The sequence below is a fragment of the Lycorma delicatula genome, chromosome 2 (assembly GCF_047948215.1).
Source record: "Lycorma delicatula isolate Av1 chromosome 2, ASM4794821v1, whole genome shotgun sequence".
NCBI classification, from domain to species: Eukaryota; Metazoa; Arthropoda; class Insecta; order Hemiptera; family Fulgoridae; genus Lycorma; species Lycorma delicatula.
In genome coordinates this window covers 24,837,524-24,863,501 of record NC_134456.1, presented here as the reverse complement: position 1 = coordinate 24,863,501, position 25,978 = coordinate 24,837,524, and the positions used below count along the sequence as shown (strand labels likewise).

Sequence of the window (25,978 nt, the reverse complement as noted above, 5' to 3'; positions counted from 1 at the left end):
TTAGCTCTTGTTTTCGTCATCACCATAATCTTCTCTGCCCTCTCATCACTCTTTCACTCTCAGTCTCTCCTCCCTTCTCTTTCCCTTTCTCTCTCACACCGTCTAGTTTATTCTTCTCTTTCCCTCTACTGAAGCCTACACCTTCCCACACTCGACTGTAGTTGCAACATAATGTGATTCATAGCACTTAATTATTAACTGTCATGACATGACATAATGAAAAGGTTACTTGTTGATAAATATCCAATTCTAGGATGGCTTTTGCAGTCTACATGTCTGTAGCTCAGTTGGTTAAAATAATGAACGATATACAATAAGTTCCAACTTTGATTGCTAGGATGTAATAATTTTACTTTTATATTTTATATGTATTTTTTACACAATTCTCGTTAAATTTAAATTAAACAATAATTAATAAGTTTATAGGAAATTCAAGAACCCACTAATAATTTCCCTTCGTGGAAATAAATAATTAAGTTCTCCTAAAATATAAGTATAATTTTTTTTTTTATAAAATATAAAAGTTATTTATTTTACTTTTTTGTTTCAAAATAAAACCCGATTTAACAATCGGAATATTTTACAAATATTAAAACCTATTTACAATCGGCTACAATATTAAAGAAACCATAAGTAAATATGATAGCATAAAAAAATCACGTGCAGACAGACTTCCATCGAAGTTTCTCAAATATTACATACTAATATTCCTATTCAAAACATTCAATGTAAGTACACACATGAAGTTAACTCAGAGAACAGTACCATTTATTGCTAATACAAAACAAATACGATCAAAGGATTATTAAACAAGAAAAACGATGAAATACTGAGAGAAAAAAAGAAAATGAAACTAAAATATTAATAACGAAAGAATACTAACTGAAACTGAATGAAATGAAATGAATTGATGAGTAACACTGATTTGATACAGCTCAAACTCAAATCACATACACGAGGTCCAACATGAGGAGTCGTTTTAGCCTTCTAACGTCTTCATTATTGTCTAGAAGGTTAATAGCTAAATAATTCACGTGGTTGTTAGGCGGAAATTTATACGTTGAACCGAATCGCTATATTTCTTTTCGGACATACGGTAAACCCACATATCCGTGGATTTCACTGTTTCTTACGAGCCAAGTTGCTTCTGTTATGCTTCTCAGTAATTCGTTTTGGAACACTATTATCTCGACGTTGCTGCTGCTTGCAGTACCCCAAACATCTTATCTTACATGAACATCTTCTTTAAGCTATTAGTCAAATTTTCTGAAATATGTTTTTAAAAGAAAAAACAATAAAAAACTTTTCAATCTTAATAAATTTATACTTAATCAATTGTACTGGATACCAGTTAATAGCAGATAGAAGTACAAAAAAGCTGACAACACAGTTGTAGGACTTTCTCGCCACAGGTTTTTTTCTGATGCACGGCTTACACACACAACTTAATTAAAAATATTTATTATTTTATTTAGATATAATATTTTTTGTGTATTTAATTCAGTTACTTTAACTAAAGCACGCGCACATACCGTATTTCATTCGCGCGGGTGTGGCGATACTAGCGGCCACTTTAAATACTTTTTTATACTTTAAAAATTATTCATTTATTTAATTCTACCGCTCACCTGAGACGTCAAAACATAGCAGACGACTACAATAGCTGTACATCAGTGCTAGAATGGCACTTCTTGTGGTGACTATTAATGGCGACTATTCTTGTAGGGTACTATTGATGCAGAATACCCACTTAGTCGCTAGTTTATTTAAATCTCTTTTGAGTTTTATTTTTTAAATCGATTTTGCAAAAAGCTTTTTTTGCAATATTTCATTTTTTTTAATTTTTAACAAATGTGCCTAAAAAAAATAAGATCTTAATTAGGCGAAATCTCAAGATACTGAGGGTGACCTTGCTGTACAGCCTCATCCCAGCCACATCCCCTTGACCTTTTAAGTTGAAATTTTTGTAGCATCAATGCCCCATATATAGAAGTAATCTGACCAAGTTTAGTAAATATCGATCCAGTAGTTCTGGAGATATTAGGAGTGCAAGACCGAAAACACACTCACACACACGTTTATACGAACATCCGGAAAATGTCCATCCAGCATTTTGGTTTTTTGTGTTCCTTAGGTGTCAAAACGTAATGATGTGGTGAAAACCGCATATGCCCAAATTGGACCGATTACAATACTTTCCTTTCTAAAATTATTGCTCTGCTATAAAATGTTCCGCAAAAATTATTTATAATATTTAGCATTATTTATTATTATTTAGAAACAAATTTCGTTTTTTAGGTTCCTAGATAAAATATTCCTAAACAATTCTTAGAATATTAGAGGGATATTTTCATAGTAATAACGAAAATAATGAATTAATGTAAACAAATAAGCAAATGAAAATCGACTATGACTACTAATTAAAAAATTCATTATAAATTGAAAAATAAGATCAGTTTTAAAAACCGTTCACTAAAATGTTATCGTAAACAGTTGTATCGTTCTGACATTACATCCACAACATTTTGGGTTTACACTCATTCGTGATAATAGAAATTCAAAATCAGTTTTCACATGCTGGTCTGCAGCTGATCGCATGGCAGAACTAAACGCTTCCTAAATTTTTCCCATTCATTGGAAAGGGGACCGGTTAGGCTTATTTTCTCTATCACTAGTTTTTTCAATTGAGTAATCTTTTCTTAAATTTTTTAGTTTTCAAGCGGAAATGAACGATTTGATGAAAAATCTATCAGTTCAATTATCTTTTTTTTAATAAACCCTTGTTACTAATTTAACAAAAATTAATTTATAATTTCATTTAATTATAATTACTTAATAATAGTTAATTTAATTTATAATTTTTTGATCCCGAATACTTTCTATTAATTCCTTTTTTAATAAGCAAATTTTATTTATGTTATTATTACTATTTCAATTTTCAGTAAATTATTTACATTATTTATAGTTGATTTTTTTATTATATGTTTTATTTTTTACCGTTCCAAACATTGAAAATTAAGGAATTTAAAAAAATAATAAAACAATAATAATAAAAAATATCACCTAAATATAGACTTCTTTAAAAATATATAAAATATTTTCCTAAAACGGAAATAACTGGCAATTTTTTGAAATTAAATACATAATTTTTTATATTTTTTTTCAAAAAAATTTAATTTACTTACGAATAATTTTTTTTACATTCAAGAGGCTTGCTCCTTTTCCAAGCTTACAAACCAAATTTTCTTTTGTAAACATCAATATTTAACAAAGTTAGTTACTTAATAATATGACGATGAACTACAATAGGAAATATAACGGCAGAGTAAGATAACATTTTAAGATTTTAATGATTGTTAAACAAGTATTTATTCTTGATATTACTGCCATCGTCTTCGAGGTTATCCGACTTTCTTTTTTCCTTGTAAAGTATAAAATTTAATCTTTAAAGGTATTCTTTCATTCTATATTCATTTTTACTATCGATTACGTAAAGTAGAATTTTATCGTTCAAGCTATAAGTATTTAAAACAGAACGTACTGAATTGTGTAAATGGCCCGATCAAGACTCCTTAAATTTCCTACAAATTCCGATCTCTATCCCTTGAATCTTTTTATTCTACTGCTTTATAGTTGTAACCCTCAGGTTACAATATAAAACAATACGGGCACCTTACTTTGTAGAATATCATTATCCAACTTAATTTTTGAAATGGTTTGAGCGATATGATATTACGTTAAAAAAATAATTATAAGTAAAGTTACAGATATCATATCGTTTTAAATCTTTTATATATTTATTTAAAATAAATTTAATTAGTACTGGTTTAGTGACAGCAAGTTAAATACCCAATAACATTGTAAGTTGAATTTTTTCGCGTATAAAATCTATAACCGGAGTTCGAACGTAGCACCTTCCGGATAAAAGGTTGAGATGTTACTACTACTTTAAGGAGATTAATTTATGTTTCTATTCTAGGTTAATAAAATTGTGTCAAATAATACATAGCATCATACAATTATTAATACTGAATAAAAATCAAAAAAAAACTACCTACTAGATGTTTTTTATTGTTTAATATAATTAACCCGTTATTTATTCTATTAACTGAAGTAAAGTAACATAAAAACGGTAAAAATGACAGAACCCGGGGGCTATATTTACGAAAACGCATAAATGAACGAGCATTTCGTTTAAACTATTTAATAATTTCATTAAAATTATGCATTTAATTAAAATATAGATTATACAATTGATGATTCCGTTTTTTTTAATGAAAACAAATAATTAAATTTGATATAATTTTTTAAAATAGAATATAATAAAAAAAATATTTTTACTATTGTTACAGGAGAGAAACCACACAAATGTCAAGTATGTGGCAAAGCATTCAGTCAATCATCAAATTTAATAACTCATAGTCGTAAGCACACTGGATTCAAACCTTTCGCTTGCGATTTGTGCGGACGAGCATTTCAACGAAAAGTAGATCTTAGAAGACATAAGGAAACACAACACACGGAAATGAGGCCGGTCACATAGTTCATATAACTTAAATAGTTATTAATTTTAAACTGTATTTTAATTAAATAATAATATTTATTATTATTTTCATTATTAATTTTCATTTCCACTAAAAATAATTTTATTTAGTGGAGTAAAAAACATCCGCCCAATATAGATCCACAATACGAAAAGTTATGTAAGTTACTAATATAATAATTTTAATTACATCAACCTTAGCTACTCATTTCTAAAAATATAAAAAAGAAAAAATTATCATTTAAGTAAAATTTATATTTTGATTTTGTTCTACAAATCTATCCTTTTATTACATGTAAAAACATGTAATCTTTTTTTAAAAATCATCAGTTAAGACTTAAGGATATTTATAGGGTTATATATATTTTTTAAATTAATTTATCATTTTGATTTTTAAATATTAAAATTTTTTCTTTCTTTATATTCATACAGTATTTAATTGCATTAAGATATTTTAAAAACAGCCAATACTTTTACATTAAAAAAACAAACTTTATAATAAAATATTAGTGTAATAGATTTTATGCAGGCACCTAACTATTTCTATTCCATTGAATGTAAAAATAAGAAATTACAATAAAAAAATACAAAAATTAAAATTTAATTTTTATTATATTTTTAATCTGTTTGAATTTTTTGTTTAGCTAATTTAATTTATACAATCATTTTTTTTTAATATTATTTTTTAACTTCACTTATTTTTTTAAAAATCAGTTATGAGTTTATTTTTTTTTAATTATTGAAAATAATGAAGAAAATATACAAATTTTATTTCGTTTTTGATATGAATAATATATAAATTTTCGGGGAAAATACTTAAAAGAAGTACTTAGAATTAATATTAAAATATGATAAATAATATATTTTCTATGATCTCTGGCTAGTAATTTTTGTAAAAAAGAATGCGTGAATTTTTATTCCTTAAATTTTATTTTAAGAAATTGGGTACAAAGTTTTAGGGTAAAAAATAATAGTTTCTTTTTAATTTAATAATTCTAATCAAATAAATTTACATTATTATTATCTAATTAATCATCATTAATTAACTTTTTTTTTCATTAATAGTAATTTATTGCAGTTATAACTATGTTAATATAATTTCTTTGTATTGTTACATAATAATAAACAATTTCAAGGCACGAGGTATAAAATCTTGATATAGAAAAAGAAAATTCGAAAAATAAATGATCATTTTGTTTCAAAATTAGGTTACATATACTATACCAAAGAAATAGCTGGTCAAAATCATGGATATTTACTTACTAATTTTCAAACATTATACAAATGATTTTATTGTAGTTTAATTATTGTACAAATAAATTTTACGAGTATTATTATAATTTATAATTGTAAATAATTATAGGCTAATTATATTAAATTTAACGATATTTCACTATAATTTTATTTGTTATTTAAGATTGTACTATATGTAAATATTATATTATAGCTTAATATTTGATGTAAATATAGTTTACGGTGTAATTTGAAATTTACACTATAAATATTTTATATGTCGACCATTGTTTATTGTAAATTAATTGTGTGTTATCTGAATGTATGAATGTGCATAATGTATATTTATATATATATATATGATAAGCTAAAATAATTATACTTTTTTCTTTAATCTAGTCTTAAACTTCGTCAATATATTTGTTTCTGTATTAAATTTTTAAACGAAACTTAAGTTACAAAATATAGATCTCATTAATGTTATTTAAATATTGTACAAATTTTTTTAAACTTACATTTTCATTAGAATATATGTAAATATTAAATATATTTTTTTTAAATTTTAAATAATTATGCATTTACTTGGTCAGTTATTGAATGAATTTAACCGATTATTTTTCCATATTATTAGTAGGTATTTAAAAACAGTAACTTATTTTTACAAACAAATAACGCAGTTAAAACTTTACAAACATTTATTTAAATAATTTACATTTAACTTTTTCTGTTTTATCGACAGCTGTTAATGAAAATCTTTGTATCCATTATTACTCTTCGTACATCCGTAGAAAATTAAATAAAGTATCTTATTCGGCAAGCCTTAAAACTTTTGGCAATATTTTTAAATGCATATTAACTTTTACTTCATATTTATGTAATAAATAATCCTAAAGTATAGTTTATAAATACAAGAAAAATGCAAATTTATTTACTGAATTACGAATTCATTTAAGGTCAAAAAACGTCAAAAAGCAGATATCACATATCACAGAATAAGCGTATTTAGAATTATAATGTTACATTTTTATTTTATCAACTTTTTTCAATTGTCTAGTGTCTTTTTATTTCATAATAAAAGGGTTTTTCAATAGACTAAGTAAAAGTAATTAAAGAAATAGCATTTCATTTTTTCATAACTTTAAACCAGAAAAGGTTTTTCTTCAGTAAATATATCCGCTATCAAGATTTAAATGCATCTGTAAGGGGGTACCATAGATAAAGTGATAAAATTAAATGTTATACGTCTTGTACTGGTTGTTAAATAGTATCCCTAGTAAGATAAACTGGCAAACCTTGTAAGATTTTAGAGAAAGTATAAATAAGTTAAAACACATTTTAATTAAAATTAACCCGACTAAATTTTTATTAAAATATTATTAACCGTAATATATGAAAGTGTATGATGATTTTAATCACTAAACGAAAAATAGGAGAGAAAATTTATTAAGTGGAAATTAAAGGGAACGCAAGGTCATGAGTACAATTATCTTTACCGTTAATTATTTTCAGTGAAGGGCGTTATCATGAAATGTGTTAATAGGCAGTTTCTGTTTTTATTTGTGGATGTTAGCATATACGTGCGTGTTTTGTTATGTAATTTTTTTATAAACTTCATGCTATAGTTTTCATGTTGTTTTTTATACAGTGATATGACGCATGAAGATTTGCAATCTTTTTTTTTAATCTTCTGATAATATTTCTACTATTATTAATTAATATCGGATACTTTGTAAAATCTCTTTAAACTTAATTACAAACATATATACATCGGAAATAAGAAAGACAGTACAATCAATTTATTTATTTTTTTGCTTGATGATATCACCACATAATTAGTGAAACTAGTGCGTAGGATATGGAAATGGAAATTTTTAGCATGTGAAAAAGTATTGCCTAACCAAGATTTGAAACCGGGGCTTCCAGATGAAAGGCCGAGACGCTACCACTCTACCACGAAAATATGGCAAATTTCAATTTATTTAATATTTTACCGTGTAACTTTTTTTTATTTTATTAATCTTGAAATACGTTGATGTAAAATCGATTAAATGAAAACAAAAATTATTACTGGCTTATAAAATGTAAAACCAAAATAGCAATTACAGTTTTATTTATAGATTTGTTTCAAATAAATTCATTAATTCACAATCCAGTTCAGTTATTTTAAGATTATATAATAAGGAAATATGTTCTATTACTTTTCGATTTCTTTTTAAAAGCGAGTAAAGAAAGCAGGGTTTTCACATTACATGAGAGATAAATTTTTCATCCGCGCTAGAAAAGAAAACTGGTAGGAGTGATGGCGTAGAGGAATCGGTATAAGAGTAGAAGTAAGATAGAGAAAGAATGAGCAAGAGAGAGAGAGAGAGTGAGAGAGAGAACGATAAAAGTAACAGAAGGTTGGGAAGAGAGATTGGAAATCTAAAAAGAGTATCGTATAAGGAGTGTTGCCGTATAAATCTTCACTTTGGTTTTCTTCACTTTATCTCGGCATGATGGCTCAATATCCACGGATTAGTATTCCGAGGCAAGAGCGTTTCCCACCCCGTGAAACCCGCGTAACTCGAGAACGTCTTACTGAAAGCTTTCTTAGGGAATATGGAATTCACAGCATGATAAAAGCTGTACAACACCGCACCCCGTTTCCAAATTTGATTATAAACTACAGAACCGACCAACTTTCTTGCTTCTCTCTATATTATTTAATTCCCTCCTCCACTACTACTAATTTTTTTCACCGACATACGGTTAAGATGACACTATGTTTTTATACTTATATATATATATATATATATTTCATCTACGATAGTATCGGAAAATCAAAGACTTAACTCACAACAACGTATACTACTTTTTAAAACTTTTTTAATGGTATTTAAAATAAGTTAATTTTATAGAAACAAAAGTTTGTAATGGGCATAGACAGCCGAAATGATACATAACATATCATGAATGTTTCATTTGGATGTAAATTTTGATAAACAATATTTTTAATTAAAATTATACTGTATTTAGCTCTAACTCTCTATCATACAATATGCGTTATATTCATGTCGTCTAACATAAATCCAACGGTTTTGATTTCCGCAATTTTCTTTTTTTAAAATACGGGTTTATAATTCTATGTCATATACTTAGAAATACATGTTTCCATTGTTAAAATACTAAATAATTAATAATGATAAAAACTTAAGCACGAAACTACAATCCATATTTTGTTGAATGGCCAAAAAACTCTAAAACAATTTCCAAAACGTCACATCCATTATGAAGTACACCTTTTTATTGTTAAAGCACAATATATTAAAAACAAATTATATTTATACGCATCAAACTACAAAAACTGCTTTATTTAATGACCGAAAAACAAATTCCAAAACGATTTTAAAAAATCCGGAATAAATTCTCATTACATAATAAACTTCTTATTAGATAGAACAATTAACTACGAGATTAATTGATGTCAGTTAATTCCAACGTAGTTTTGTGTAGATTTCCGATACTTAATTTCGTGTATGAATTTCCACTTCATACTCATATCATACGAGAGTATTAACCGACAGATCGATTATTTTCCTATAATCAAGGATGCCCTGTGTTAAAAACATACACCCTACAATATGATAATACGTATATAGTAAAATAACTTTTTTCATTTGTTTAAATAAAGGAAAATTTAATTATATTCTGTGTAAACGGATAAATACAAACTTGTTTTTTATAATATACTCTTTTTATTCATAAATTGTAAGTTTGGGTTGGCTTTCACTTGCTTTACTTGTTCCATCGACTGAAGTTATTCGTACCCTACTCGAAATTATGAAAAACTTCCCTTAGCCGCACCTTTCTGTGAATAATTAATGTTTTTCAAATCGGCTATCACATGATAAAACCACAAGTTTTAATTGATAGAGTTAGCACAAGCTTGGAAAAAACTGTATTAATTTCATATATTATTACAAACTAATACGGTATTCTTTTGAACAGTATCAATTAATAATTTTTGAATGATTTTGAAGTTCAATACTGAATAAAAATATTGAAAATTAAATATTAAAACTACATCATTGATTAACAAATAATGATAGGAATTTTTCTTATTCTACTTCAAAATGAAAAATCCTAATAATTACATTCCAGTTATATGTAATCAGATATTATTTTAACCGAATTTTGAGTATATTTTTCTCCATTCATTAGTGGAACCTGATGAAAGTCTAATCAGAAGTTTCATCACCCACAACTAAATGTTAGTTTTAGGAAATAACAATTCCATCAAGTATAAAATTTACTTTAAAAAAAAATTGTTATAAAGCAGTCTGCATTACTAATAAAATTTAGATTTTCTTTAAATTTCCTTGTCATTTACTTACAAATGTTCAAATGTTTTTTTTTGATCTGGTCTCATTTTCATGTAAATAAATAATGAAAATTATTATTTTTAGATTGAAATTTAAATAAATAAACATTATTCGTGATTTATTAAATCCAAAAATTGATTCCACACACTTTGTGTGTGGAATCAAATGTGTGGAAATAAGTGTTAATTTGTTTAATATTTTTTTTTTTTGGCGGGCAAAAGAATTTAGTGCAAAATGTTTTTTTTCGTAAATAAAATTTTTTAGAAAACGCTCTTGTCTAAAGAACTAGAAGTTTCTTGCGATTGGGTGCTCTTCAATCGTCTTTTGGAGAGAAATGACTTTTTTTCTACGTCTACATTACATAGTCTGAATCGCTCAGCTACTATATCATAATGAGAGTCGTTGTGAAACAGATTTTCAATTTGATACAGGTGTTTAACCAATTAAAAGCCTATTCTTTTCAACCACTGATCGATCAGAAGCGGGTATTATTTAACGTATCAGCTATTTTTTTACTTTGATTTTAATCTGATTTAGTAGTTAGCAAACCGAGGCTAATTTGAAAGTACAACAATAGATAATAAGTTCCTAAACTACACTGTTTTTTTACGTTTTTAATTATGCTTGATTCTGAGGAAAAAATGTCTTTAACACCGATCGATATTAAAGAAAAGGCGGCACACCTTATGACTAACAATATATTGCCACAGAAATGTATTATTTAATGTATTTTTTGGGAAATTTTAAAAAAATTATTCGTAAACAATGTATTCTATCATTAATTTAAATTAATAATTCCAATATTTTCTCAGCCGTAGAAAAAATATGGTATGCAACTCCCTATAATGACCATTAATGCACTCTTGCAAAGTTTACGACATTCGCCAAGGTTCCTGTCGTAACTTAATTTGAACTCGTGTATTAATGGCATCATAACAGACTCGTTGGATAATTTACTATAACAAGTTTTCTTATCTTTTATAATATTACTTTTGATAAAAACAAATTTATTATGTGACATTTGAATTAGTTCTGTTTTTTTTTCAACATTTATTTTTTACATCTTAAGAGTTGTAGGAAGTGTCCATGGTGTCCACGCAGCACTAGAATGGAAAAGTATACATCAAGTTCTATACCTGAAAATCTCATAACCCATTTATTATAGTAATTATATATTCAAATATTTTTCTTACTATTATTAATGTAATTAAGGAATCTAAAAAGAATTTTGCAAAAGGAATAACAACATTATAATCTTATGGTAAGAATTTAATATAGGAAAATTATAGTAATAAAATGTACATTTAAAAATTAACATACAGAAACAAATATTTACGATTTATTTTTGGTTTGTATTTAGTAATAATAAATAAGGTTAGATGATTATGGTAACGTGTACGAAAGAATTAAATTATACATTTTTAAAATGAATTTCAAAAAATCTTTTTTTGAAAAGATAACTTTATTGTGTTTAGTTTTTAATTTGTGTAAAAAATTTAAACATTTTAATGTATCTAAAAGAATTTTCTTCTTAATTATCCAGACTGATTTAGTTAATGAGTAATTTAACTGAAATCCTGTACTGTAATAGTTACCAATAATTAATTATATTACTTAATAAATATCCAAAAATTATTTGTTGTAGGCTCTGTAGCCTAAATTAATTAAATAATTGTTAATTTTTTTATAATTTGTTATTAAATTTTTTTTTCAAAAAGATAATTGTTACAATTTTATTTATAATAAAATTTATTTTTTAATGTTATATAAATATTGTATTTAATTGTTGGAAATAATTATTATATTCTGATAATCATGGAGTTTATTATAATGTAATTTATGTAATAGATGGTGCATGAATGTAACATAATTTTGTTTGTATAAATTTAAGATACTTGTACATTAATATTATTATAATAATTTTTTTCATTTGTTAATAAATCACTAAGTTGTCAAAATATATGTATGTATATACAAATTTTTTTATTTCCTAATTCATTTTCCTCTTTTTTTTATTACAAGTAATGAATTTATAACTGTTATAACATGATTTAGCAATCTATATTCCGAAAATGTTTTGTTTCAGAATTATTTTGTGTAGTATAGTCTCTTCTGTAAATGTCGAAAAAATCTTGTTTTTTTTTTCATCCTCATCTGTACGATCTTGGCAATACCTTATATAAAGGATGTGCTCGGTTCATACTAAAGACACACACACACACACAGAGAGAGAGAGAGAGAGTGAGAGAGAGAGAGAGAGAGAGAGAGTGAGAGAGAGAGAGAGAGAGAGAGAGAACAAAATAGTTCAACGTTTGTTTGTTTGAGAGTGGCTATATCTCGGTCTGGTGAAAAAGGCCTACAAAATCTCTTAATTTGTCAGACACTCAACCTTTTTCTTGAAGGCAAATCATTAAGAACACAAAAGAAAACTGAGATATTTTTAGCACATCATTACGACGAAAAAGCTGAAAATAATAATTAAAAAAAAATTGGAGATATCCAAAATATAACAAATGAAGACAGAAAGTTTTTTTTATAATAATGAATAAAAAAAATTATTGATTATTAATCTAAATTTCAAAAAAAAAAATATAAATATAAAAATTAAAAATAGTAATAAAATATAATACATATAATTTATAATAATATCATATATAATATAAATAAAAAAATATATAAATTTTGAATTATTAATTTAATATCAAAGAGATTAGATTGTTTTCTTACAACATGAATATTCAGCTTTACAATGTAATACATATTTCTTTATGAAATGTTAGTAAATAAATGTTAATTTTTTTTATTATTATATACTTTTTTTTAATTTTCATGATAAATTTGTATAACTTAATTAATACAACTATAGAAACTATATAAGTAAAAATTTAATTAACACATTTTTCATCTGTACGGAAAAACTTCTTGAACTATTCTATTTTACTAAAAATTGTAATACTGCGCAAAAAAAATAAAATGTGCCACAAATTATATTTAAGGAAAACTAACTAGAGATATTCACTAAAAGACAAACTTTGAACTTTGGTTTAATTAGAAATTTATAATTTGGATGATTGACTTTTGACAATCCAATCTTGCTTATTACCTAACATAAATATTAAAACACTTTTCTTTAACAACAGGTATTTAATCTTTTTAATATTTTAAATAATAAATACTCTGTACCCTGTGGTATATTCCAAAATATCCTAAAATATTTTATATCTGAACCGATTATGAGTTTTTACTTTGAGCTATGAAATGAAATTAATTGAGAATTTTATTTTCTTATATTTAATTGATTTTTTTTCTTTACAAAATATGAAAATTAATTTTTATTTAACTACAGTGAGAATTATTTTCACCTGCATTTTCATTTGATTTATTATTTTTTCAATCTTCATAACGATTTTTAATTGATTTTTATAAGCTAATAAATAAGATAACCTAAAACACTTACTTTAGGAGAAAAGAGAACAGGAAATCAATACATTATTTTCACACTCAATTTTTTTCTTCCTTTTTCTATTTTTATTTATAGTGCATAGCAACTAGTCATTAGCGTCTCATCAATACCTGTGTGAATATAGAAGTAAACATGTATTCTTGAACAGACTTAGGTCTACCATTCCTGAGAAGTGTCAAATTGAAACTCAACCGCCAAAAAACATCGATATTTACGATCTAGTACCCAATATCGAGTATAAGCAACTACCTTTATTAGAATTTGAACCTTAGATTTGAACCTCAACTTTGAAATCAGGTGATTTATGATGACAAGTTTTACCAGTAGACCAAACCGGTGGTTAAGCTCAATTTTATTTTTTTATGTACTACGGTATGCCAATTTTGTTTTTAAATAATTAAAAATAAATTTAGTAGAATAATACTGTATTAAAATTTAGAAGAAACTACTAAAAAAGTATTTTACGCTACTAAAACACATGTTTCTCATAATTTATAATTTTGAATTAATCTTCTTTTTTTTTATAAATACACATACATTTTCTTTAGTTTTATTTTTACTAACTTAACTGACAAATATACAGCATGTTCCACGAAGAAGTATACGCTTTTCATGATAATTAGAACTACAATAATCAAAAACAGTTAGATAATTTATGACTAATTACAACTTGTTTTATTCAGTTTGATCGGCAGTTCAGCAATACATCATCTATTTTAATGATTTTTACCAGCTATTTTGTAATGAATAAAAAATGTGGTATACCTGAAATAGATTTTCTTTTGTTTAAAAGCCTTCATTTTGTTTCCATAAATCTTAGACGGTTGAAATTTTCAAACAAATTTTTAGAACATAAGTTAAAAGGTCTGTAAAGTTGCAATAGAATCGTTGGGAGAATGAGGAGTGAAATACTAAATCAAAAGCGTATACATCTTCGTAGGACATACCGTATATATATATTATATATATATAAACATAAACACATATCTTCTATAATTAATAAATCTTTAATAAATTTATCCTATCATTGAAAGTTCACAAGTTATCTAAACTATTAAATAGTCTAATAATACAAAATATTCATATAACTTTAGTTACTAACTGATGCGCAATTATATTAAACAAAGAAAACTGAAAGTCCAATAATCTATCAGCACAAATAAACTGAACTGAATAAGAACAATATACTAGTTTAAAGATTAAACATTGTTTACATTAAAAAAGGAATTCATTGCTTTTTTTTTTGAGTTCGATTATTATCGCAGAAAAAAAAAAGATTTGTTATCGTCAAAATTGTAGATAAATAATTAGAACCTAAGGAATTTTCACTATAAACATCTTCATCATATAAAGTAGTGTAATTTAATTTAACACAATTTAGTGGTTGCTTATTTTATATTCTTTTCTAGTATAAAAAAAAAAATGAAATGAAATCTTTTCTAACCGTAGCTCGTAATAAAAGACATACAGATTTAATAAAAGTTTCTTCAACTTCCTTTAGCGTTTTAATTTAAATTAAAAAAAATAATAATTGATTAGCAAATAAAAAAAAAATCTCTATCTTGCAGAAAATTTTACATTTTATTGAATTAAAAGTAATTTTATATATATACGCGATTATTTATTCTTTTTTTTTTTTGGAGATCTATCCTTTCTAATTATAACTTAAGAAGTAATCTTTCATGAAATGTGAATTTTAAACGAAAATTACAATTTTAAATATAAGAATAAATTAGGGTTTCATATTTTAAAACCGTACAATTAGAATTTATAATAACCATTGCGAAAGATACATTTTTAGACCTCGTCAAAATTATAACGATATCATTTTTTCAAGATCAGAAGGGGCGTTATTAGTCCAAAACAGCATTCGAAATAGAAATATAATCAACCTAAATAACTGTAATTACACTCAACAATGAAACGGTTACGAGTGTAAAAATTTTATTACGCTAAATATAATTAGGAAATTTTAAAAAAAATTTTCAGATTTTATACTAATATCAAAAAGTTATCTCTTGATATCGAGATGCTTTAATCAGTAACCGTTGTACTTATATATAGACACTACAATTCCTACGGAAGTACTGGATGACTTATTTTGAATTAAGAATACATACATTTTTAGAACGTACATGTGAATTAATTTGTTTTACACGGTTAGTCTAACTTGACATATCTCCTTTAATGTGCTTGTTTATCTATTACTGTTTGAAATAATTTTTTTTTATATAATTGTTTTAGTGAAATGATTACATAAATAATGACTTATATATATAACAAAAATACAAAAAAACTGTGTCAATTTCGTTGAAATTCTTATTCATCCGATAAAAAATTTAACCCATAATTCAGTGATAAATTTGAAGATAATTACTATCCTTTATATCTTATATTAATACTCTTATCGAAAAAATTTTTTTAAAAGATCTACGTTGATTTAAAACGATTTAATTTTGTAAGAACTAACATCAATTAAATCCAGTACGGAGATGCTTTGTCATAATTTATCACAATATTTATTTAAAAGTTTTTAAGTGACAATGTATGAAAGATCTTATTTTCAGTTTTTATAAATTAAATTTATCTACTCCTCCAGTGATAAAAATTTGAAAACATTCCGTCCAGATAATACTTAATAAAATTTTAAAAGCTTAAATTAAAATAGTATGGACTATTTAATAAAAATTGCATTAATTTAAAAAAATAATAATAATGCAATTTTTATCATTTAATTTAAATGCATTAAAATGCTTTTTTTAATGCATTTAATTTTTATGAATTTTTATTTATTTTTTTTTCTTCTACCAATTACTTAAAAACTCTCTCCATTCTAATAAAAAAGCTCACAATAAGGTAATTAATAATTTCCACACTTGGTTATATAGTCTTAGCCTGTAACGTGGAAAAATAATGATACATGAAAAAGTTTCCTAAGATTTATTTTTTGGGGTGGGGTATTTTATTAAGAAGATTTATTGTAAAATGATCATTATATATTTAAATAAACCAAAAAATCTGATGTGAACACCACATGACTACCTTGTACGCCTATTAAATTACTTATACACATTTGTTACTGCACTTATTTCATTTGAAAGTGAGATACGATCCTCCAACTCTTTAATAAAGTGGACAGTTACGACTCGTACACAACTGCTAAAATATTAGTTTTTATTAACATCAAATATTTACACAATTATTAATTCAATAATCTTACCTGACATATTAGGATAGAGTAAAAGTCCCTTTATTAATCTTTAAATGAATGTAAGTCTTATATCTAATACTATGTTTTTTCTAAATTATTATGATGTAACCATCAACAAAATGAAAAAAAAAAACCAAACAGGAGAAGGTTACTAAACCTTATAGCGATATTTGTTACCATTTAGACTGAAACAAACGCACAAATAAAAATAATACGATTCTAAATTATAAATTTAATTAATATTAAACAATAAGACGTTTCACGTATTCTGATGTGGAAACCACATGACTTCCTTGTATGCCTATTAAATTACAAACAAAAATTTTGAAAGTACATAAAATTTTATTTCACTAATAACTTCTGATTTTTTCCTTCTTTTATTGCTATTATTGAATTATTACTTATTGTAATTGTTTTTTTTTTGTTTTTTTACAATCAGAGGTTAATAATTATTAATAAATCAATATATTTGAGTTAAAAAAAAAAAAAAAAAAGTAGAAATGAAGTCGGATTCGAACCCCGATGTGCCTTCTCCTTGTAAGATTCAAATATTTGATTAATTAAAATTATATCTGGCTATAAATATGGAACCAATAAAAATAAGTACCACTTATGACATATCGTTAAAATCCTCTCAATAAGAGCTTATTGTTGCAGGTAGGAAAAGTTCAAAATCAAACTTTTTTTGGATTTTGGGCTTTTTTGGACACTTTTAGTCCAGTCGATTGCAATCAAAAGGGGAGGTGCACTACTAGATGTTACAACAGTCCTAAATCCAAAATTTCAACATCCTACGGCTAATCGTTTTTGGATTATGCACGATACATACGTACGTACAGACGTCACGTCGAAACTAGTCAAAATAGATTCAGGTGTGGTCTAAATGGATATTTCCGTTGAAATCAGAAAATCTAAATTTTTCGCGATGACAATACTTACTTTACATCGTACAAGAAAGTAAAAGCCTAAAAAAACTGAAAAAATCGGTTTTTTTTAATCTCTTTCTGGTCCCTTAAAATCATCTTCAAAAAACCTTTTTTTGGTTTTTCTTCGTTTATGTTAAATGGAAGAAAGCAAATAAAATTACATTGTAAAATGTTGCCTAAAATTTCTCTTTCGGGGATAAAGGATGAATTATGATGAAATCTATTATAATATTATCATTAAAAACAAACATCGGCTCCCTCACCACCACTACTGCCTCCAAATTTTTTTTTTTTTTTGTTGGATTATTACTATGCGTAGGAAGACAAAAAACCATTAGGTTAAATAAAATGCAATGAATAAAAAGATAGTTTTTCTTCTATTTTTTGGGAAAGGGGGAATTTTGTTCTAAAAATGGTAAGATAAGCACGCACTTCATGTTTGATCTTAATATAAAATCGGATAACTTTTGCAAAATTATGAGAAAATTGATCCCTAAAAACTATCTACCCCCTGGTGGTATTGACCTCAAATCTTTACCAACAAATTGCCCCATATACACGAGTCTTTGTACAAAATTTCATTAAAATTCGTTTATCCAGTCAAAATTTATTGAGCTTCAAACACGCCCACACACGTACATAAGTAAGTACAAATATTACCCCAACTTTTTCTTTCGTTTTTGAGGTCCCTGCGTCATGAAACGTCAATGACCTGTTTGTTCATCAATTTATTATTATTCAAATTTATATGAAATTTTACTAAGATACTGGTTTTATAATAATTATTCTTATATTCTAATATTTTAATATATTCGTTGGGGTTATAATTATGTCCAGTTTCTATAATGTGTTTAGCGAAATTAGATTTTTTTAAAGAATTTTTTTTTTAAATATTAGAATATAATTATTATTATAAAACCAGTATGTTAGAAAAATTTCATTTATATTTGAATAATAATAAATTGATGAATGAAGGTCAGATTCGATAATGATATCCTTTATAAACAAATTATTTAATAATTAATTATTAATAGATTTGTGACATTTCATTTAATATTAAATCTATTTCGTAATAGTCGCAAACATCTTACAAACATAACGTAACTGTCTTATTGACGTAAGAATTAATTTTATTCTTGACGATCGACTATTACGAATATAACAGTTTATTTTAAAAACGATTATTGATCTGAATTTAAATTAACATCCCTGAAAATCCCTGAAAACGGAGTAACAACTCTGAAAGTCCTAGGATTTACACTTTTTAAATTGTTGGTAAGTGGAAATTTAATTTATACAATTGTAAATACCAACGGTGCCAAACGCTTAATAAATTAAATCTAAAATTTTATGTACTTTCAAAAATGTATATATGTAATTTAATAGGCGTACAAAGAAGTCATGTGGTGTCCACATCAGATTTTTTTGAAGAACGTTAAAATTATTTTTTCCAGAGTTATTTAAAATAATTTTATTTTTATATAAGCTGAAACCATTAAACGATTAAAGTTTACCTGAACCCGAACTCCTACACGATGTAGTATCCGTTTAATATCTCTCTACCTACTATCCTTTGTTTTGGATAAGTATATTCGATTCTCTAAGTAAATTCAACTCGACGCACTCACATATCTATACATACAGAATTTTATGATTAATTATTTTTAATTTCGGGGAGCTTTTATTATTCGGACTGATAGCGATATTTTTCTCTGATTCTACAAGTCAATGAGATAATTTTTTTAATTGTAGCTACATTTATTAGTAGTAAAATAATTCAGAAACTTTGTTGCAATTTAAGGTAGCCGAAAATAATACTTGATGTACAATTAATTTTAAGCTCCAGTCAAATTTTAATTCACCGAGTTTTAAAGAGTAGTTTTTAATTTAATTGCCAGGTTCTTTTCTTAAAAAAAAAAGAAAAAAGAATACGTCTATTTTATTTGTATAATACTTGTTGGTGGCGAATTTTTACAGCAAATTGCAGGTAATTGCAAGAACATTGACGACAGTTAAAAGGGACTCAAGTTTTATATTGGCTTAAAAGTTTCTTTAACTCGGTCATGTTGAGAAGATACACTCCCTATTTAGTTCACCCATCCGCCTATCCTTTTCTGCACGTTACAAAATGTATGCAAATTACATTTTGCGAAAATTGTTGTGAAGGGTGTAGCCTGTAGTAGAGTAATCATGTGCAGGTCTGCCTGTAATAGAATCACTTAGAGGGGGGTATAATAGCAGTGCTGGAGTACTTACTTCAGCCCCCCTACCTCTAATCGTCTTCTTTCTTCTTGTCATCTCAGTTACTCTGTTGTTGTCGGACCGCTATTCCCGTACTCTAATAATTTCATCTTCACCTACTCTTTCGACAAAACCCTGGGTTTATTTTCCGTTCTGTTCCATCTGTATGTAAATACGGTACACATATTTTCATTTCATGCAAAGTAATTACTTTACACGTAATCTACAGGGCAATCACGATATGTGTTTCTTCTGAATATTCCAATAAAAATTTCTCAAAATTTAAGGCGATATCGTTATCATATTTTCTTGAACGTAAAATATCTTTTACAAAAAAATATTTAATTCAAACTTGTTGTCTGATTACTGGAAACATTTCTTTTATTTAAAAAAAATAAATTTTTATTTTAAACACGTAAGCCAACTATAAACTAAAATTATACGTATATACGTAGATTTCTGTTTTTAGAGAAAGTAGAAAGAAAAACTTAAAATAATGTTTTATATTTAGGCTGTGAAGTTTTATTATATCACAAAGGAAACTTATTTCTTTTAAAATGTTATCTAAACTTATTTTTATACCAAAACCAAGGAAAATTTTAAAGGATAACCCATTGGTTTAATCTAGTGGTAAAACTTTTCATCGTAAACCGGCTGATTTTGAAGTCGAGAGATCTAAGTTAAAATTATAATAAAGGCAGATGCTTTTATTCGGATTTGATTACTAGATCGTGGATACCGGTGTTCTTTGGTGACTGGGTTTCAATTAACCAAACGTCTCAGGGGAGGTCGGCCTGATTACACGTTTACCGTTACATACACAAATATTGATGAGTCGCTAATGACTTTAATAGTTGATGCGACTATAATAAATAAAAATATTAGAAAGGAAAAATTGAACTCAATAACTCTTCTCATTTTACAGCTAGGTATCGCATTTCACAACATTTTACCTTTTTTTTCGTTTTACAGCTAGGTATAAGAGTATAATATTCTGAATTACTAAACCATTCATGAGGAACTAAACTATTTTAGAATAGTGAGATAGAATTAATAATCGATAAAACATAGCAGTTAATTTTTTATCTTACTAATATTAATATATGGAGGTTGGGGTTCGAGTACCTGTCAGGCATGGTATTTTCAAACCTAAAAAATTCATTATAATCTAACAGTAACTGGACATCCTGTGTGCTTCTGTATAAATAAATAATAATGTTAGAAAAATAATGTGTTAATAGCAGAAAATAACTGATGAAATAACTATATTCCGCAAAATACCTTACTATACTAATGAAATACTTCATTTTTTAAGAAAAAATTCTAACTATGCTTTTGTTAATCAAATAACCTACTTATTTAACTCAATATAACAAATGTTTTTTTTTAGAAATACTCAACATTTCTATTGTGTTTTTACTGATGACGATAAAAATGTTTAATTCATAAACTTTTGGTAGGAAAACTTGAACCAAATTTTGTAAATAAATTGATTTTAATAACTTATTTAAATATTATTTCTCTGTATGTGAAATGAACGTTTAAAAAAAGACACATACGTTTATTATACAAAAAAAAAAAAAAAACAGAAACAACATTACCTAAGGCCTGACGAGAAATACTAAGTCCAATCAGTGAAAATAGCAGCAAAATCCACTGGACTGAATTATTATTAACCCACCCTATTGGTCTAGTGGTAAACTCTTCGTCGTAAATCATCTAATTTCGAACTCGAAGTTTGCAGGTTCAAATCCTAATAAAGGTAGTTTTATACGGATTTGAACATTAGATCGTGGATACCGGTGTTCTTTGGTGGTTGGATTTCAATTAACCACACGACTCAGGAATAGTCGACCTGAGTTTGTTCAAGACTACAAATTTACCGATATAGTTACATTACACTGAAAAGTCGCTAATGACTTTAATTGCTGATGCGGCTATAAAAAAGTATTTAAACAAAAAATTATTAATTTCTCAAACATACTACCGCTGATATTTTAAATGAATAAATTAACAATTAATGTAATCCACCTTACCAGCACGTTGATATGTACTCTAGATCTTTCGGCTAACCGGAAGCAGGAGTTAAAATTAATATATGTAAAGTTATAAGTTTAATAAACTATAGTTAAAATTTTTAAAAAACATCACATAATTAAAATTATTATAATTTTCTTTGTAAAGACATAATTTTTAAACATAAGACAAATTTATGTTTAAATATTTCAGTTAAAATAGTTTTTCTATATCCAATAAACAACTAGTAAAAGAGGAAGAGGACTGGAAACATACATAATATTTTATACCTTGAATATATAAAAATAAGTTCAAAAAATTTCCAAGAGTGTTACATTGGGTTGCAAAAAAATAAACACATTTTTAAGGTATCACGAACATTTTAAAACAAATCAAATCAAAGTGTAAAAATTTTCACAACACAAATCAAAGTGAGTGAAAATTCTACCCTTTTCATTTAAAAAATAACTGAGTTACCGTCATAGGGGGCCCATGTAGGTTTGGAGTGTGGTCGTAGCTTATGAAAAAATTCATCGTTTTCAGGTTGAAAAATTTCTGAATTTTATTTTTCTACGTTTGAATGTCAAAAAATTATTTAAGGGTTCCTATTATTTATTAACGTCCTACATATAAAATAGTACTTCTATTTATATATGTTATTGCTTCAAGAAAAAATGATTAAATAATAAAGCATTTTATATCGCGTGTAAAAATTATCAATTTATATTAAATTTTTCAGAAATTTTCAAGTAGTAAATGAGAAAAACAAAACAGTATATGAATACATAATTAATAAAGCAATATTATTACACCAGATAGGCGTTAAAGACATAATTATTTTTCTTCAATTTAACTTAAAATAAGAAATTTTGCATATTTCGAGAGAATAAAAATTTTATACCAGATTTTTATCTACCCACAAGAAATGCCTTTTAGAAGTCAATGCATGCTGTTAGTAGGTACAGTGAATTAAGCATACTTAAACTCTTTCCACGTTGAACTTATCTATATGTAAAAAAAATACGAATAAATTTCGGTATGTTTGTGTTTCTGCACGCGCGTGAATAAGCTAAAAAGATTTTTTAAACAGTACTACAGTAATCAAAAACTTATAGTAATACTGACATATATCACCAATAAAACAGGCATTTCTATAACCCATAAAATCACTTATAAAATCGATATTCTAATAAATATTGTCACAGTTTATTTTAAGTGATAGTTTGTTCATCGTAATAATAATAATATTATTATTATTACGTTAACCAATAAAATATACATGATCTTAATGTATTATTATCGACAGACTTACCGCATTGTCTTTATTATCTTTAGAGCCGTAAACATAAAGATTGAATCACATAACTTGGACTTTATAGCTGAAATACGCGTATATCTTTGCATAAAAGTTTCTAGCTTTTAAAGTAAAAAAAAAACCGGCAATATTCTTAAAGAACTCTATAAAATTCATTATATCTCTAAAAGTCTAATTCAGGTCTGAAGTATAACTATTTTTATACGACCTTCTTCTAGTCTAGTTATAAGCATTGATCGTTAAAGTTAGAATTACTTTAATTTAATACTGAACAGACATTAATAGCAGTGTTATGTTTAACTGTTGCAGCTAAATAACAGAAGAAAAAACTTATATTTGTACAAACACGAAAGCTACTTTGTCTGAAGTACGAGAAGATATTTCAATACCTAAAATCAGGTTCAGTTTGAGTACTACCAAATAACAAACATTACCAAGATAGGAGAGAAAGGAAACGTTTTATCGATACGTTATTTTATTTCTACACAGCAAAATTACGTTGTAGCGTAAATTTAAGTTCAAAAAAATTTTATATTACTCTAGTCAAGAAAGCCACTCTCATTCATAATAAAACTGATCAAACTTCCTAAGACGAAGGATGCCCGCTGTCTTAAGGAAGCAATGAAATTATACTGTGAGCGAGTATTTTGTTTATACTGTAACGTGTGAGGAATTCTTTATAAGACCTTCCTCATTATTCATTCGTTTTCCTTGCTTTTATCCTGTCATCCTCACACTTATTCGTATTTACTATATCAGATTTAACTGTTTCATACTGATACTACTACTATCTGTACAGTGAATGTATTCTCGATGAGATTAGATGGGGGACAGCTTTCTAAGGACTAGTCCAGAAACCTGTTTCTATTCAGTGGATCCGAATAATCAGCCTGAACTGATTATTCGGAATGAATTTAGGATTATTTAATGATATCCCTAAAACTATAAAAAGGTAGATACTTGTAATCAATCAATTGCAATATTATCTGTCTTACACGATTATAAAAATATAAGAAAATATTTATTTATTAGGAAAAAATTAAAAACAAATATTATATATATATAGCCCAGGATAGAGCAGGTAACCGTAATAACAGATCATTTTAAAGGGCAGTCAGAATGGTGACCATTTACTACCTTTCACTGTTCGTTTCAAAGATTTTCTACAGTATCTCTTAAAATAACTGTTCAACAGTGAAATATAAAAATAAATAAATTTTAATGAAGTTTGTGAAAATTCTATCCTTTCCATTTAAAAAATAGTTGAATTACCGTCATAGGGGCCCAATGTTGATTTGGTGTGTGGTCGCATCTTACCGAAAAAATTCATCGTTTCGAGGTTGAAGAATTTTCTGAATTTTATTCTACGTTTAAATGTCGAAAAATTATTTAAGGGTTCCTAACGTAAAAAAACGTAAAAATATTTCTAAATATTAATATTTTACGTAACGTAAAAATTATTATTTAAGTATAAATTTGATTTATTTAAATTAAATACAAAGAAAACTGAATAAAATAATTAAAATACTTAAACAAAATTTAAGTAAACTAAAATCTAATACTAAGTATCCTTTTCAACTGTTAATAATCACCTTCATGGTCGGCCTCCGTGGCGCGAGTGGTAGCGTCTCGGCCTTTCATCCGGAAGTCCCGGATTCGACTCCCGGTCAGGCATGGCATTTTTACACACGCTACACGTTTTTTAACGGTGGATCCGGAGGTTAAATAAAAAATAATAATAATCACCTAAGTTACGGTTAATAAAAAATTATAATCTTAATGAAGTTATTCTGCATAATAAATACATTTTACTTACATTAACTGTATGTAAGATAAAACAAAAACTGGAAGCCAAAAATAATAAATACATTAGTAAAACAACCTCGATATAATCATTACAAATGGAAAGCAAAATTGTATATACTATAATCCCTAACCTCTCCGTTTGAATTTGCCAATCCGTATGAAATAGCCACCTGCCTATTCTAACCAGGAAAAACCTATATTTCGTAATAAAGACCAAAAGGTCTTATAATAACTAAAAGCAATACTTAGATTTATTAAACAATATTATATTTATATTTTTTTTTGTAGAGCGGCAGTTTTATAATTTTTTTAATAATGTAAAATATTTATTTTATAAGCATAAAGTTAAAAAAATTAATTTTAAACGTAAAAAAAGTTTGTCCTGAAGTTCGTATAAATTGAAAAACAACAAAATTTTACGTTTGACCGAAAATAACAACGTTTTATTTAATAATTACATTTTAATTATTGTTACTTACATAAAATAATGTCAAAACAACATTTTTTTTTTTTAAATAAAGATACTCTTGATCATTGAAACATTTTTACTCCAAAATTCTGTGATTTTAGTTAGCTAAAAGTCGTTTGACACCTCCTACAAATCATGCAATTTAGTATCTGAAAAAATAAATTAAAAATGGTATTAATTAATATTTATGTCACTGTGTAAATTTTTTGAAGACGTAATTAATTTAAAGTTCTTTTTCCTAATTTTTTTCTTCTTGTTTTGCAGTAAAGAATAACAAAGTATTTTGATTTGCGGCTACTTAGGCGTTTACGAGCTTAAATAAAGTAAATAAAACATAGAAAACCTAACCTGTCCAAGACAGACTGTTACCTAGATTTACGTATTTAATAAATTT

General features: G+C 26.1%; 1 protein-coding gene across 1 annotated transcript in view; it reads left to right on the top strand.

Annotated features, from left to right (window-relative positions):
- The window catches only part of sens-2 (zinc finger transcription factor senseless-2), a 211,319-nt gene extending 206,466 nt beyond the window's left edge, over positions 1–4,853 (top strand). The window contains exon 6 of the mRNA XM_075357823.1: positions 4,353–4,853. Coding sequence (XP_075213938.1) covers positions 4,353–4,543 — 191 coding nt within the window. The 3' untranslated portion in view covers positions 4,544–4,853. The remainder of the gene's footprint in view (positions 1–4,352) is intronic.
- The last annotated feature ends 21,125 nt before the right edge of the window (positions 4,854–25,978 follow it).